At 40.3% G+C, this 16,416-nt stretch overlaps 2 protein-coding genes across 4 annotated transcripts in view; one reads left to right on the forward strand and one right to left on the reverse strand.

Annotated features, from left to right (window-relative positions):
• The window catches only part of FRY (FRY microtubule binding protein), a 425,432-nt gene that overhangs the window by 290,483 nt on the left and 118,533 nt on the right, over positions 1-16,416 (reverse strand). The window lies entirely within an intron of this gene.
• Positions 1-16,416, forward strand: part of LOC133049191 (endogenous retrovirus group K member 7 Env polyprotein-like) — a 31,071-nt gene that overhangs the window by 10,632 nt on the left and 4,023 nt on the right. For both annotated transcript variants that reach the window (XM_061133114.1, XM_061133115.1), the window contains exon 2: positions 14,456-14,570. Coding sequence is in view for 1 of the 2 variants with exons in the window: in XM_061133115.1 (XP_060989098.1) it covers positions 14,456-14,570 (115 nt within the window). In the remaining variant the exon portion in view is untranslated. The remainder of the gene's footprint in view (positions 1-14,455; positions 14,571-16,416) is intronic.

Below are 16,416 nucleotides of genomic sequence, written 5' to 3' on the forward strand. Positions count from 1 at the left end.
TGACTACTGGAAAGACCATAACCTTGACTATACAGAACTTTGTCAACAAAGTGATGTCTTTGCTTTTTAACACACTGTCTAGGTTTGTCATAGCTTTCCTGCCAAGAAGTAATCATCTAATTTCATGGCTGCAGTCACCATCCACAGTGATTTTAGAGCCCAAGAAGAGGAAATTTGTTACTGTTTCCACCTTTTCCCCTTTTATTTACCATTAAGTGATGGGCCCAGATGCCATGATCTTAGTTTTTTCAATACTGAGTTTTAAGCTGGCTTTTGTACTCTCCTTCTTCACCCTTATTGAGCCTCTTTAGTTCCTCTTTGCTTTCTGCCATTAGAGTGGTATCATCCACATATCTGAGGTTGCTGATATTTCTCCTGGCAATCTTGTTTCTTCCATTCATCTGTTGATGGACATCTAGGTTGCTTCCATCTTCTGGCTATTATAAATATTGCTTCAAAGAACATTGGGGTACATGTTCATCTTTTCAAGTTGTGGTTTTCTCAGGGTATATGCCCAGTAGTGGGATTGCTGGGTAGGTAAAGAATCTGCCTGCAATGCAGGAGACACAGGGAGACATGTGTTTAATCCCTGGGTCAGGAAGATCCCCTGGAGAAGGAAAATGGCAACCCACTCTAGTACTGTTGCCTGAAAAATTCCGTGGACATAGAAGCCTTTGGGCTACAGTCCAAAGGGTCACAAAGATGTGGAAAACACAACACATGGTAGATTTATTTCTAGTTTTTAAAGGAGTCTCCATACTGTTTTCCATAATGCCCGTATCAGCCTATTCCCATCAACAGTGCAGGAGGATCCTTTTTTATCCACATCCTTTCCGGCATTTATTGTTTGTAGGTTTTTTTGATGATGGTCATTCTAAATGGTATGGGCTGATACCTTATTGCAGTTAATGGTTAAAACAGTTGTGGCACATTTATATAATGGAATATTAACTCAGCCATAAAAAGGAACAAATTTGAGTCAGTTGTAGTGAAGTGGATGAACCTAGAGTCTTTAAGAGTGAAATAGAAAGAGAAAAACCAGTATGGTGTATTAACACATATATATGGAATCTAGAAAAATGGTACTGACAAACCTAGTAGACAACAAACTTGTGGACACAGTGGGGGAAGGTAAGGGTGGGACAAACTGAGAAAGTAGCATTGACATGTGTACACTATGATATGTAAAACAGATAGTTATTAGGAAGTTGCTCAATAAGAGAGGGAGCCCAGCCTGGTGTTCTGTGATGACCTAGAGGGGTAGGATGGAGGGAGGGGAGAGAGGGGAGGGAGGGAAGGAATACACACACACACACACACACACATAAACATGACTGATTCCTGTTGTTGAACAGCAGAAACCAACATGACACCGTAAAGCAATTTTCCACCAATTAAAAAATTTAGAAAAGAGATAAGGTTTTATGAGGCAAAACTACTCTCTGTGTCTGGGCACGTCCATGTGTCATCTCTGAGAAATGTAACCCTATGAATCTGCTGAAGTCAAACCTCTGAATAAGAGAGATCACATGAGAAAACAGATGGAGATGTCACTCACTGAACAGTTCTGTCTTTCCAGTCATCAGGACTCTGCCAAAGAAAAATATCTCTAAGTGCATAATGATGGAGTTATGCTAAGAGTCCCACCACAGTTTCATTATTTTCAGTACCCCAAAAATGTGCTTGCTACTTTCTCTATGGGAGGTAACATCTGATGACATATTTGACTATTTCACTGGATAAGCAATGAGATGCAGGAAATGGACCACAGCTACAGGATGAGCAGAAATGAATTAGATGCTGCTACTTTTTTTGTTGTTGTTGCCACCTGATATTTTTATAGCTTTTGTTTTTCTTGAAAAGGCTTCAAAATGTATGATTAATAAAACACAGGACTTTGGGAAATTCCATTTCTGGGTGGTGTGAGAAAGTGGAATATGACTTAGAGGAAAAAACCCAAGGACATAGCTGCAGTAACTGCTTACACCATTCCTCAGCTGGAAGCCTGCATCATCCCAACTTCTCAGATTTTGTATTTTACAAGCCAATGGATTTTTTTTTTATCAGCATGGAATACCCAGATATATAATGACCATCTTCTAAAATCTGATACATAGATCTTAACTACAGTGTTATTTATCAAGGGTTAAACACAATACCCTGATTATTTCAGATTATCTCAAAAACAAGTTTTTAAATTGCTCTTTGTCAACTTTTACAATTTACCACATATTGAGTTGTTAAACTAGACATAGTCCATACAAAATAGCAGTTTCATGAAAACATTCTCTAGTATTGATAGCAATTTGAATTTTGGCCTATGGAAAATATAATTTATAAAAAGGTCAGTGCCCTGAGAAGGGGAAAAGGGCTAGTTGAAGTTCCTTTTCCTATTTTCCTTTCATAATCTCTAAACATAACATTTAAACTGTCATCATGAATGCACACATCTATTTACATGGCTATAAATCTGTCAAATTATAACCATTTGGAGAAGATTCTCACAGAATTTTTAAAAAGACTCAGACTTGATAACAAGGTATTGGCTCAAGAGCCAGGAGACAGAAATTATTTTTATCACTTTGCTCCAAATTTACTGAACAACCTGGAACCAACCATGTGCTCAAAGTGACCTTGCTTCCTGCCTAATTTTAGGGGAATATTCTGGGAATCAGAAAATAATTTTAGGACACGTAGGACAGCTTGTTTGACAAAGATAAACATTAATGCAAACATTTCCTTATATAGAATGTGTCTAGTGTGTATTATTGCTGAAGAGTGAGAGTTAAAAAAAAAAACTCCAACAAACCCAGAGATTTAAAAGATTGGCTTGCACTTTTCCTAGTCTACATTTTAATTAGCAGCATCACCATCTACCAAGCTGCATAATCTAGTGATGCTGGTTAGAGGTAGGGGGATGGGGAAAAATAAACTAATTGATGAAGTGCCTACTAGGCACATACTAGGCACTTACAGGTGTTATCTCTTTCAGTCTTCACAGCCATCCTATTTAATAGATGAAGAAATAAGCATAGATTGGCTAAGAAACTTGCTTAAAGTCAGAGCTACTGGGTCTATTTCTACAGTTACTACTTGTCTATTTCTTGATTCTATCTTTCCTCTGTCCTCGCATCCCTGACACATGCTTCCAATAGGCTACTGAGCTTTAGAACTGTATCTCCTCAATATTTCTTACACATATGCCTCTGTCTTAGTCCAGGCCCTTATCATTTCTCACCTAGACTAATACACAGGTTTCCAGGGGTTTCCCTGGCTCTGAAGTTCATTTTTCCTTGTACTGTGTTGGCCAGAAAATTCATTTGGGTTTTTCCATAGCATCTTACAGAAAAACACGCACAAAGTTTTTAGCCAACCCCATACAAGGATGTGTAACCTTAAGTTATTTTTTTTTTTCAAAAACACAGAGCTATTTATGTCCTTCTCATTGTGTGTCTCTCTTCCTCCCTGGACTATGAGTTACTTATTAACAAGGGTGACATCAGCAAGATGACGGGCTAGGAAGCGGCAGGCCCTTGTTCTCCCATGGAAATATCAAAGGATCAACAACATATGCACCAAAGCAGCTTTGTGGGAACTTGAGAATTAAGAAGCCACAGCAACCAAATGAATGCCTAACCAAGAAAAAAAAACTACAGTCAAAACACTAAGACAGGGACGTGCCTGGACGTCCAGTGGTTAAGACGTCCCCCTCCAAGGCAGGGTGTGTGGATGTGACCCCTGGTCAAGGAGCTGAGTCCCACATGCTTCAAGGCCAAAAAGTCAAAACATAAAATAGAACAGTACTGTAACAAATTTAATAAAGAAAAAAAATCAGTAAGACATTTGGGACTTTTTGCTCACCTTGACCCCATCCCATCCTGATACAGCATGATGTGGTCAGGATGATGTCACCCAATTTCTGGTTCCTCCTTCAGGACACAATGAAATGGTAGAACTTGTTTGCAACATTCTGGTTTTTCGTGGGAACTGGTTTCCCTCTGACCTGATTAAGAGCATTGATGGGAATGGTGACATATTTTGGCTATCAGGTTGGAGGCTATAGAAAGCAGTGGTGGGTGAAGCAGCCTGTGGCAACCAGAGGGCAAGAGATTACAGGCAGAGGAATACAACAGAACACCTAAGGTCCTGAGAGAGGGCAGGGATAAGACTGTTAGGGAAATTAAGAGATTTAAAAACTGCCACATATACAGGAGAATTGGAGGGGAGAAAAGCAACTGTACAGATGCAGGGAAGACATATCCTCAGAAAAAAGCTGAAACTTAAGACTTCATTCCAGGTTGATTAGTGAAAACTCTCCTCTGTGCAGAGCCAGTCCACAAAGACTGAGTGAGAAAATGGCTTTTCAAATGCCCAATTTTCAACAAAGATCACAAGACATAAACAAGGGCCATTGTTTATGGTAAATAAGGGCCATTCAAAGGAACAAAATTAACCTACACAAACCAACCCTAAAGAAACACAGGTCTTGGACTTACCTAATGAAGACTTTAAAACAATTTAAGTGTGCTCAATGAGATAAAGAAGAATACAGACAGAAAACTAAATAAATTTAGGAAAACAATGCATGAACAAAAGGAGACTATCAATAAAGAGATAAAAATTATTAATAAAAGAGCCATTGGGGTTGACATATATACACTGAAAGTTACTCAGTCGTGTCTGACTTTTTGCAACCCCATGGATTATATAGTCCATGGAATTCTCCAGGCCAGAATACTGCAGTGGTAAGCCTGTCCCTTCTCCAGGAGATCTTCCCCACCCAGGGATCTAACCCAGGTCTCCCACATTGCAGGTGGATTCTTTACCAGCTGAGCCACCAGGGAAGCCCAAGACTGTAGCCCACCAGGCTCCTCTGTCCATAGAATTCTCTAGGCAAGAATATTGGAATGAGCTGCTATTCCCTTCTCCTGGGGATCTCCCTGACCAGGGACTGAACCCAGGTCTCCTGCGTTACAGACAGATTCTTTACCATCTGAGCCACCAGGGAATCCCAATATATATACACTACTATGTACAAAACAAATAACTAACGAGAACTGACTGTATAGCACAGGAAACTACGCAGTGTTCTGTGATTACCTAAACGGGAAGGGAATACAAAAAAGAGGGGATAGATGGATGTGTATAGTTGATCTCCTTTGCCGTACAGCAGAAAGTAACACAACATTGTAAAGCAACTATACTCCAGTAAAAATGTTTTTTTAAAAAGAGAAGCAAACAGAAACTACCAAGCTGGAAAAAAAAATAACTGAATTAAAAAATTCACTAGAGAGGTCCAACAACAAATTCAAGCAAGCAGAAAAATGGAATCAGAAAATTTGAAGATGGGTCATTCGAAATTATTAAATCTGAGGAACAAAAAGAAAACGAAGGAAGAAAAGTGAAGAGAACCTACAGGATTTATGAGATACCATTAAGCAGATTAATATATGCATTATGGGAGTGCCAGAAGAAGAGAGAGAGAAAGGGGCAGAGAATTTATTTGAAGAAAAAATGGTGAAAATGTCCCAGATTTGAAGAAGGACATGGATATATACATACAAGAATCTTAATAAACTCTAAGTAGGATAAACCAAAAAGGATTATTATAAACCAATAATCAAATAATAATCAAAAATAGAACCAAAACAGAAGACAAGGAGAGAATCTTGAAAGCAGCAAGAGGAAAGTGGTTCATCATATACGAGGAAATTTCAAGAATAACATCAGTGGATTTCTTTGCAGAAATCGTACAGGCTAGAAAGCAAGGGGATGATATATTTAAAGTACTAAAAGGAAAAAAAGTCACCATCTGAAAATACTATATAAGGCAAAACTGTTCTTTAGAAATGAGAGAGAGAAACTGAGACATTCTCAGGTGAAGGAAAGCTGAGGGAATTAACACTAGACCCACCCTACAAGAAATGCTAAAGGGAGTTCTTAAAGTCCGGATGAAAGGATGCTGGATAGGAACTTGAAACCGTATGACTGCAGAAGTCCTCTGGTTAAAGTCAACATATGGACAAATACAAAAACCTGAATTCTTACAAGTTTGGTCCATAACTCCACCACTCATTTTTAAATAGGCTTTAAAAGACAAAAGCATAAACAACAGTTATAAATCTATGGTGACAGGTACACAGTGTACCAAGATGTAATTTGTGACATCCATAATGTAAATACAGGTGGGGCAGAGACTTAAATGAATAGACTTTCTCTGTGCAGTTGAAGCTATCAGTATAAAATATATTGTTATAACGTTAGGGTATTCTGCAACCCCATGGTAACCACAAAGAAAACATCTATAGAACATAAGTAAAAGGAAACAAGAAAGAAACCAAAACATGTCACTACAAAAAGAAAATCAACTAAACACAGGGAAGGCAGTAAGGAAGCAAATGAGGGACAAAAAGCAATAAAACAGAAAACAAAGAATGGCAATAGAGAGTCCTTCTATAGTAATTACTATTTCTAAGATGTGGGCCATTTTTAAAGTCTTTATTGAATTTTTTACAATACTGTTTCATGTTTTGATTTTTTGGCAGTGAGTCATGTGGGATTTTAGCTCCCCAGGGATTGAACTCACACCCCCTGCATTGGAAGGCAAAGTCTTAACCACTTGACCACCAGGGGAGTCTTTAAGTAATTACTTTAACTATAAATGGATTAAATTCTCCAATCAAAAGATGTAGACTGGCTCAGTGGATTAAAGAATATAAAAACCAAAAACAGAATCCAAGTACATGCTTTCTACAAGAGACTTACTTCTAAGGATTAACAGATACAAATACTTTGAAAGTAAAAGTATGGGAAAACATAATTCATCTTAGTAATCAAAAGAGAGTGGGAATGGTATACTAACAGCAGAAAAAATAAAGCTTAAGTCAAAAATTGTTAGAGGAGACAAAGAACTTTATGATAAAAAGTTCATTTTACCAAGAAGGTAAAACAATTATGTATGCAACAGATATCAGAGCTCCCCCAAATATGAAGCAAATATTGTCAGAGTAGAAAGGAAAAATGCAGGCATATCTTGGTTTTTGCACTTGATTTTATTGTACTTTGTAGACAGTCATACTTTACAGGCTGAAGGTTTGTGGCACCTCTGCTGAGCGAGTCTATTAGCACCATTTTCCCAACAGTATTTGCTTATTCAGTGTCTCTGTGTCACATTTTGGTAATTCTTGTAGCATTTAAAACTTTTTCTTATTATTATATTTGTTATGATGATCTGTGATCAGTGATCTTTGATGTCACTAACATGGGTCACTGAAGTCTCAGCTGAGGTATGCATACCTTAGATATGAGTTCAGTTCCAGACCACCACAGTAAAGCAAATATTGCAATAAGGCAAGTCCCATGGATTTTCTGGTTTCTCAAAGCATATAAAAGCTATATTTACACCATACTGTCATCTGTTATGTGCAATAGCATTATGTCTACACACATTACCTTCATTAAAAAATACTTCATTGTTGGATTTCCCGGCTGGCCAGTGGTTAACAGTCAGCCTGCCAATGCAGGAGACACAGGTTTGATCCCTGGTCCAGGAAGATTCCATGTGCCGAGAGGCAACTAAGCCTGTGTACCACAACTACTGAGTCCATGCTCCAGAGCCTGAGAGCCACAACTACCGAGCCCACATGCCGCAACTACCGAGGCCGCCTGCTGAAACTACTGAACCCGCCTGCTGCAACTACTGAAGCCCGCATGTTGCAACTACTGAGCCCGTGCACTCTAGAGACTGCTCTGCAACAAGAAGCCACCAAAGTGAGAAACCCAAGCACTGCAACTAGAGACTAGCCCCCACTCACTGCAACTAGAGAAAGAAGCATACACCAATGAAGACCCAGTGCAGCCAAAAAAAAAAAAAAACCCATCTCCTTAATTCTTTAAAAAGAATACTTTAAATACTTTACTGCTAAAAATGCTAAGTATTGTCTGATAATGCAGGGTTGCTACAAGCCTTTTAAAAACAGCAGTATCTGTGAAGTACAATAAACAGAAGCATGATAAAATGGGGTATATGTCATAGGACACTTGAATACTTATGGGCAAGTTCTAGACCACTGCCTGGCATGCAGTAAGTTCTCAAAGTCTTTGCAGTATGAATGACTTGAATGAACGATCTGGTACATGATTCTTCTATGAACTGCAGCCACTGGTGGGGGAATCAACGTGGAAAAATGATCATAACAATACAGATTACAAGATTTACTAATACAGAAACGAAGATCGGATTAAGCAAGTTGATCCTAGTCAATGATGGAGAGGTCAAAATCAGTAATTGGGGACTTGGAAGAAGTATACATTTTTAAAGGTGTTTAAGAGGAATAAAAAAGACATGTCACAACAGTGTTACTGGCTTATATGATTCTCAGTGTATTCGTGTATTGATATATTAATAAATCCATTATATTAATAATTTAAACATGAGAGTAACACAAGGGTGAATCACTGTAATGGGGAGCACAATAGTTACTGTTCGGTGATGAAGATCACCCAACTGTGAAGACCAGTGGACCCAGACAAAACTCTCTGTGCTCCCCAGGCAGAAAAACTTACCTGGGGTTCACGGAGTGAAAGTGAGTAGGAATGATCCCAATGTTGGCCTGGACCAAAGAACTTTTCCAGTTTGCCCAAGTCACCCTTGGAAACCTCAGTGTACACAAACAAAACTTCTATAGACTGGGAGTTCCCAGATAGGAGAGGAAGACAAGGTGAATAAAACCAAAAGGATTTACACAGCTTTTTTATGAGGCCTTAACTACTTCACTTTTGGCAAATAAACTTGGGCCTTTGGAGGAAATTGTTGGTGCAAACAAAAAACAGATTAAATCCTTCTGTGGTCTGGACTTCTCTGGTAGCTCAGAGAGTAAAGAATCCGCTTGCAATGAGGGAGACCTGGGTTCGATCCCTGGGCTGGGAAGATCCCCTGGAGGAGGGCATGACAACCCACTCCAGTATCCTTGCCTGGAGAATCCCCATGGACAGAGGAACCTGGCGGGCTACAGTCCATGGGGTCACAAAGGGTCAGACACGACTGAGAGACTAACTAAAGCACAGTGGTTTGATCAGTGTTGAGGCACCACCAGTAACAAATATCAGAGCGGCTGTATATGAGCAAAGACGGTGGCTCCAAATGGAGCCAGACATAAAGGAACTGCGGTAAAAGTGATGAGAGGGTGGGGACAGAAAACTGGAAACACCAACCTTTGAAGCATCTTTTCACAAGAAAGTTAGACTGAGTGACTGAGCATGCACGTATACATTCCAACTGAAACTCCTGTAAATGCAATGGCCCTTTAAGTCTTTATCTCTTTTCACTGATAAAGAAACCAAGGGGCAGAGTTCGTAGGATTAGTAAACTTATCTCCCAGAGCCAGTAGATTCTGTTCTTTCTGATCAATTTAAATGTGCTATTCCTTTAAAATTCACGTAAGTCAACAGCTATGCTTTTCTCTGTGTATGTGCTTTGGAATTCCAATCTGTTCCCACAATGATTATCTTCTTCTAAATAATGAAGAGTTCTGACAAAATGTGGTCCACTGGAGGAGGGAATAGCAAGGAGTATTCTTGCCACGAGAACCCCATAAACAGTTTAAAAAAGAAAAAAAAAATTGCATAAATTTCTCTTAAAGAACAAATAATATCAGACAATAGATGAAATGTTTAAGTAGTAGCACATTGCCCACATTTACTAGAAAGACAGACTTAAGAATGAGCACATTTACTCCTTCTGAGTAAAGAAGCACCAATATTACATCTGGAAATAGGCAGTACATAAAACTCTGGTGCCAGAAACAACCTTTGTGATTAGATCTTTTTCAGATGAGCAAACTGACCTCAGGAGAGGTCAAGTAAGCTGCCCAGAGGCTAGTTGTGGATTAAAGAGTCTGGATGAAGAAGTCCAGGTATTGGTGTAACCACCAACAAAGGTGACTTGCCTTTAGGAAAAAGTATAGCGCGCTCGATGCAACTCATTCAACTCTAAAAATGAAGAGATTTTCTTTTTCACAGCTATTTATCTATATTCCAGTCACCCAGAGCACACCCCAAGCCTAGAGAAGATAGATCATCCAAAAGAAACCAGACTAACAGCAGCACCACACCTCGAATGATTAATGTGGAAATACATATTTGATTATGGACATGACAAGTCAGGAAGGCTCAACCTGCCTGGAGTAGGTGTGGAAGGAGCTGTTATTAAATATTTATACAGCACTGATACACAATAAGTATAATTGTGCCAGACATATAAAGTCCTTGCCCGAGGGAGTTTGCTGTCAGCTGTAAAGCTGGTTATTCCTGACATATCTGTTGTGTTGCTTCATCAGGTAAACAATCCATTCCATACATCAAAGAACCATCATTCTGATGAGCTTTCTTCAGAATAAGATTTTATACCTGATGATTTAATGCAGAAGTTGCATATACTTGTCACCATATGAGCAATTTTAGGAAATTCATTTTGATTCTCTGACAAGCTTACAGTTATTTCTTTTTGTTGAGTCTCTTTTCATTCTTCCCACTTAACTCTTCCACAGTGTTGCACGAAACACAATTATATTCTCTGCTACTGCAACATATATAATGACACCAGCAAAAGTGAAGTGCTTTAGAAAGTTTTGATTTTGTAAATCTATTAGCCAAAAAGAAATTGTCAAAGAATTCTAGCCAATCATGGATGCAGGAGCAAAATAAATTAATAAAGGATACTGACTCAAAACATTAGGCAACTTGATGGACACACAAGCAGCTGACATCAGTTTTATACAGGATACAGTAAGTGGGAAAGGGAAGTGGAAAAAATGATGCAGCCTTGGATGGAAGAAAGATTTTATTTAGCTCATATGATGCTCAGAAGAGATTACATTATACCTCTCATTTACTCAAACCTGCAAAGGATTAAAAGTAGTTAATACTACAAGGAAAAAATCCTCTCAAAATGGGATATGCTAAGACAAGAGTAAAACAACAGGAGTCCAGAAGCTGAGGGATTTGGATAGAGGAAAAGAAACCACTTTCACTGTAAAACTAATATCAAGGATGACTATCACTTCTTGAGAAATAATTTAGCTTTGTGCTTGTTACTGGTTGCTAAGACAGACTACTTCCCTCGTGGCTCAGACGGTAAAGCGTCTGCCTACAATGCAAGAGACCCAGGTTCAATCCTTGGGTCGGGAAGATCTCCTGGAGAAGGAAATGGCAACCCACTCCAGTATTCTTGCCTGGAAAATCCCATGGATGGAGGAGCCTGGTAGGCTATAGTCAGTCCATGGGGTCGCAAAGAGTCGGACACGACTGAGCGACTTCACTTTCCAAGACAGACTAGGCAATTAATATGTAGGCAGACAGGAAAAGTATCTATTCATTTATTTTCTCAGGGGCTTTCCTGGCAGCTCGGTGTTAAAGAATTCACCTGCCAATGCTAGGAGATACAGGAGATGTAGGTTTGATCCCTGGGTTGGGGAGATCCCCTAGAGGAGAACATGGCAACCCACTCCAGTATTCTTGCCTGAAAAATCCCAGGGACAGAGGAGCCTGGTGGGCTACAGTTCACAGGGTTGCAAAGAGCTGGACATGACTGAACAACTGAGCACGCACATTCATTTGTTCACTCATTCATTCATTCACGGGATATACTGTCTCTGCCTTCAAGAGGGTCGGAGCAGAGAAGGTGGTATTAACAGATACACACAGCATTAAACACCATAGAACTGTGTGAAGACCTCTAAAACAAAAGATAGGATAGCTAAATTATCTAAGGGTGGGAATACAAGGGACAGTCTGAGAGAGAAGGTAACATCTGAGCTCAGCCTTAATATTTATCTATCTGGCTGCATCCAGTCTTGGTTGCAGTGCATGGGCTTAGCTGGCCCAGGGCACGTGGGATCTTTGTTTCCCGACCAGGGATCGAACCCACATCCCCTCCATTGAAAAGCAGGTTCTTAACCACTAGACCACCAGGGAAGTCCCTGAGCTTAGCCTTGAAAAGGAATATAACAGAGAAAAGCAAAGTGGGCAGATGAGGAAGCCTGTGTAAAGACCCACACCAGTGAGAGAGGAGCAGGACCAGAGAGTGTCCATGGTTCCAAGTGGCTGGGAAGGCGTGAGGGACAAAGATGAAGGACATGCTCAAATGAAGGGCAAAGCCTTCATCTGAGCATGGGGCCAGCCTGGGAGGGCTCCTGGGTCCTCAGTGCCATGCTCAAGAGTGTAGTAAAGATAGTGAAAGTAAAGAAACTACCAGAAAGGAAATGCAGGTTATTAGAACGTATCTCAACGTTTAAAAGAACAAAAGCTACAAGAAGATGACAGATGCAGCTCTAGACTCCAGAGGGGTCCTTCAAATAGCAGAGATGTTTGGGATCAGATGCTGTTTTTTTCCCACTTTTCAAGGAATTTTCTAGGGTGTACAGGGTGGCCAAATTACTTATCCAGGCCCACACTCTGTTACTGGAAGAGGGGAAAATATGACAGAGCTCTGGGTGGGACACAGCATTTTCCTGAACACCCAGTGAGGGCAGAAGTCACAGGATAAACGTCTCAGGAACATTAAAGAAATAGAAAACTTAGCTCTTTTAATCAAAAAGATAAAATTTGAGGTAGAAAGATGACAGAAATATGACAAAAGACAGTAAACTGATTAGGAAAGATGGTATAGATGTGTACATATTTTTTAACACAACAGAAGTGACAGCTTTCTGAAAAGTGCACACTTCTGTAAAACAAATTTTTAAAAATACATTACTGGGGACTTCCCTGGTGGTCCAGTGGTTAAGACCCCAAGCTCCCAAAGCAGGGGGCCTGGATTTAATCCCTGTCAGGGAACTAGATCCCACATTCCACAACTAAGAGTTGGCATGCACCAACTGAAGATCCCACATGCCACAACTAAGATTCAGCGCAGCCAAATAAATACATTTTTTAAAAACTCTTCTTAAAAAAATGAAACACATTCTGTAAGAGAATTTATTAATTTTTATTAATTGATAGTATGGATAATTTATACACTTTATAAGAACCCTCTGATCAGTTTCTGGTTTGCATGATAATTACATTAACTATTAAAAGAGACATAGCTATCCTGCAAATGGAGCAGAAAACAAAGCTAATCTCACCAGAAAATGCTGCCCAAATCAATGTGAACTTATCACAACCACTCTAAAAATAGAAAATAATGTGGCCTTCTGCTAAGCCACGATGGTCTTACTTCCTGATCCCTTAAGCCTGTCTTCTGTTCTACCTCACTGGAAGATGGGAAGCAAAGTTCCCTGGATCGACCCAGAGCAAGTTCTGTCCTCTATGTAACTTGGTTACATGGGTCACTGGGCTTGTTCAAGTGAACACAAACATGTTTGACAAGATAAATCCTCTTAAGATAGGAAATACGACTCTCATCCGCTACTAATGAGTCTACCAAAGTTTTAATGGACAGAGCTTCTAAGCAGAGTGATCCTGGGCTTACACTATAAGACAGTCAAGCAATAGGATGATGGAGAGACATCCCAGTGGGGGTCTTTGCAGGATTCAGTAGGTACGTTCTATATGTAAAGGAGGAAAACCCTGCTATCTGACTCCAACTGCCTCCTATAGAGGATGAATCTTATTAGACTATAGAGTTTCTCAAAGATGCTGAAGATTCCTCAGTTCAGTTCAGTCACCCGGTCGTGTCTGACTCTGTGATCCCATGGACTGAAGCACGCCAGGCCTCCCTGTCCATTGCCAACTCCCGGAGTTTACTCAAACTTGTGTTCATTGAGTCGGTGATGCCATCCAACCATCTCATCCTCTGTCTTCCCCTTCTCCTCCTGCCTTCAATCTTTCCCAGCATCAGGGCCTTTTCTAATGAGTCAGTTTTTCGCATCAGGTGGCCAAAGCATTAGAGTTTCAGCTTCAGCATCAGTCCTTCCAATGAATATCCAGGACTGATTTCCTTTAGGATGGACTGGTTGGATCTCTTTGCAGTCCAAGGGACTTTCAAGAATCTTCTCCAACACCACAGTTCAAAAGTATCAATTCTTCAGTGCTCAGCTTTCTTTATAGTCCTACTCTCACATCCATACATGCGGGGAGCGGCTTGAAAGAGCTGACTCTGGGAGCTGCCTTGATTGATTATCAAGGGTCTGTTCAGAGACATAGCTCTCTGTCCCGCCACCCCTCTGGAATTTACTATCCGAGTTAACTCCTAACAGACCATTAGTGAGCCTTGAATGCACACAAGGTGCAGATAGATGGCTTTGCACCACTGCCCTTAAGATAAGTAGGATGGCTTTGGCACCATGAGAGAGCTCTGGTGATTGTTATCTTAAAGATGATGTACATAGGGAAGAATTTTCTTTGGGATGCCTCTCTTCTTGGTTTAGTATATATGTAACCCTGAGAAATAAAGAATCATCGTTGACTGCAGCGATCCTCTCGACCCCATCTGTTCTGTCTCTTTATTTCTTAGCCTAAAGGAACGCGTAGTGTTGCTCGCTGAAATCTTCCGGCTGGCCCGGCAAGTGGCGCCCAACATGGGGCTCAACGAAAGTTCCTTGCGGCCGCTGCCCGTTGAAACTATTAAGGTAAGTAAGAGTGTATGTACTTGTATATTGAGGGGCAGGAAGGACTATTGTCGAGAGTATAAACCATGGGACAAGATAATAGCCGTCAGTTGTTTGTGCATATGTTACAGATAATGTTGAAGGATCGGGGAATGCAGGTTACTAAAACAAAATTGCAGACTTTCCTTAGTTTTGTTGAGGAAGTATGTCCCTGGTTCCCACAGGAAGGGACTATGAGTTTAGAGATATGGAAAAAGATAGGGAAACAGATTCAAACATATCATACTCTCCACGGACCTAATAAGGTTCCTGTGGAAACATTTTCATTATGGTCTTTAATAAGAGACTGCCTTGATTTTGAACATGAGGAAGGGAGTAAATTAAAACACATGCTCCCACCCGAAGAACCAATTTATGCTACTCCTAAAGTTTATGCTACTCCTAAAGGGAAAGGACCCACAACCTTTGAATTAGAATCTGCAAAATCTTTGAAGGAAAATGAGGGAACGCTGACTCCAGAGGATGAGGAAAGTTTAGAGGAACAGGCAGCTGCTTATCATAAGGATGATCATTGGGAATTACTTGTAACTGACAATTCGAATGTGCAGGCAGTAGCTGCCCCTCTGACAAAGGGTCTGGAGGCACTCATGCAGAAATTATTAATAACAATAAAAGAAGAAATAAAAAGGGAAGGTAGGGATGAAGGCACTGGTGCAATCTCTACTGCGCCTCCTGCTTATGCACCCTCAACTATTGCTGGATTAGATCCTCCACCTATTTCCAAACCTGAAAATTTGTTGAATATAACTCGTGAATCACACAGTTTGTCCCCCTTGCAAAAGGCTATGCAACAGGCCCAAAGAGCTGGAGAAACTGTTCAGGGATTCTCCGCTGCTTTCCCGGTATTCGAGCATGAAAACCAAAGGTATTATGAAGCTTTACCTTTCAAACAACTAAAGGAATTAAAAATTGCCTGTGCTCAATATGGACCTACGGCTCCTTTTACCCAGACCATGATAGAGAGTCTAGGAGGTCAAAATTTGCCACCTAGTGATTGGAAACAAATTGCAAGAGCTTGCTTATCAGGAGGGGACTATTTATTATGGAAATCAGAATTTACAGAACAATGTGGCCATATAGCTGAACTAAACCAGCGACAAGGGATCAATACTACATATGAAATGTTGGTAGGGGAAGGGGCCTACCAGAATACCAATGCTCAATTGAACTATTTGCCTGGAGCATATGCTCAAATTTCTAATGCTGCCCGGCAGGCTTGGAAAAAGCTCCCTTGCTCTAGTAATAAGACTGTGGATCTTTCAAAAATTCGTCAGGGGCCTGATGAACCATATCAAGATTTTGTGGCTCGTCTTCTTGAAGCAGTAAGTAAGATTATAGCTGATGAGCAGGCTGGAATAGTGCTTACTAAACAATTAGCCTATGAAAATGCAAATTCTGCCTGTCAGGCTGCGCTTAGACCGTACAGAAAAAAGGGGGGTCTATCAGATTACATTCGTATATGTGCTGATATCGGACCTTCCTATATGCAGGGTATTACCCTGGCTACAGCTTTACAAGGTAAAAGTATAAAAGAAGTATTATATCAACAGCAAATGAAAAATAAACGAGGATTACCTAGTAGAGGAAATGCTGGCTGTTTTGTTTGTGGCCAGCCTGGACATTGTGCCGCCTTTTGCCCCCAACGAGCCAATTCAGGGAATATAAAAACTTCTAATTTATGCCCTAGGTGTAAAAAAGGAAGACATTGGGCAAAAGATTGTAAATCTAAAATTGATGTCCAGGGCAACCCACTTCCCTCGCAGTCGGGAAACTGGGTGAGGGGCCAGCCCCTGGCCCCGAAACAATG

This window comes from Dama dama, chromosome 30, assembly GCF_033118175.1.
Source record: "Dama dama isolate Ldn47 chromosome 30, ASM3311817v1, whole genome shotgun sequence".
NCBI lineage: Eukaryota > Metazoa > Chordata > Mammalia > Artiodactyla > Cervidae > Dama > Dama dama.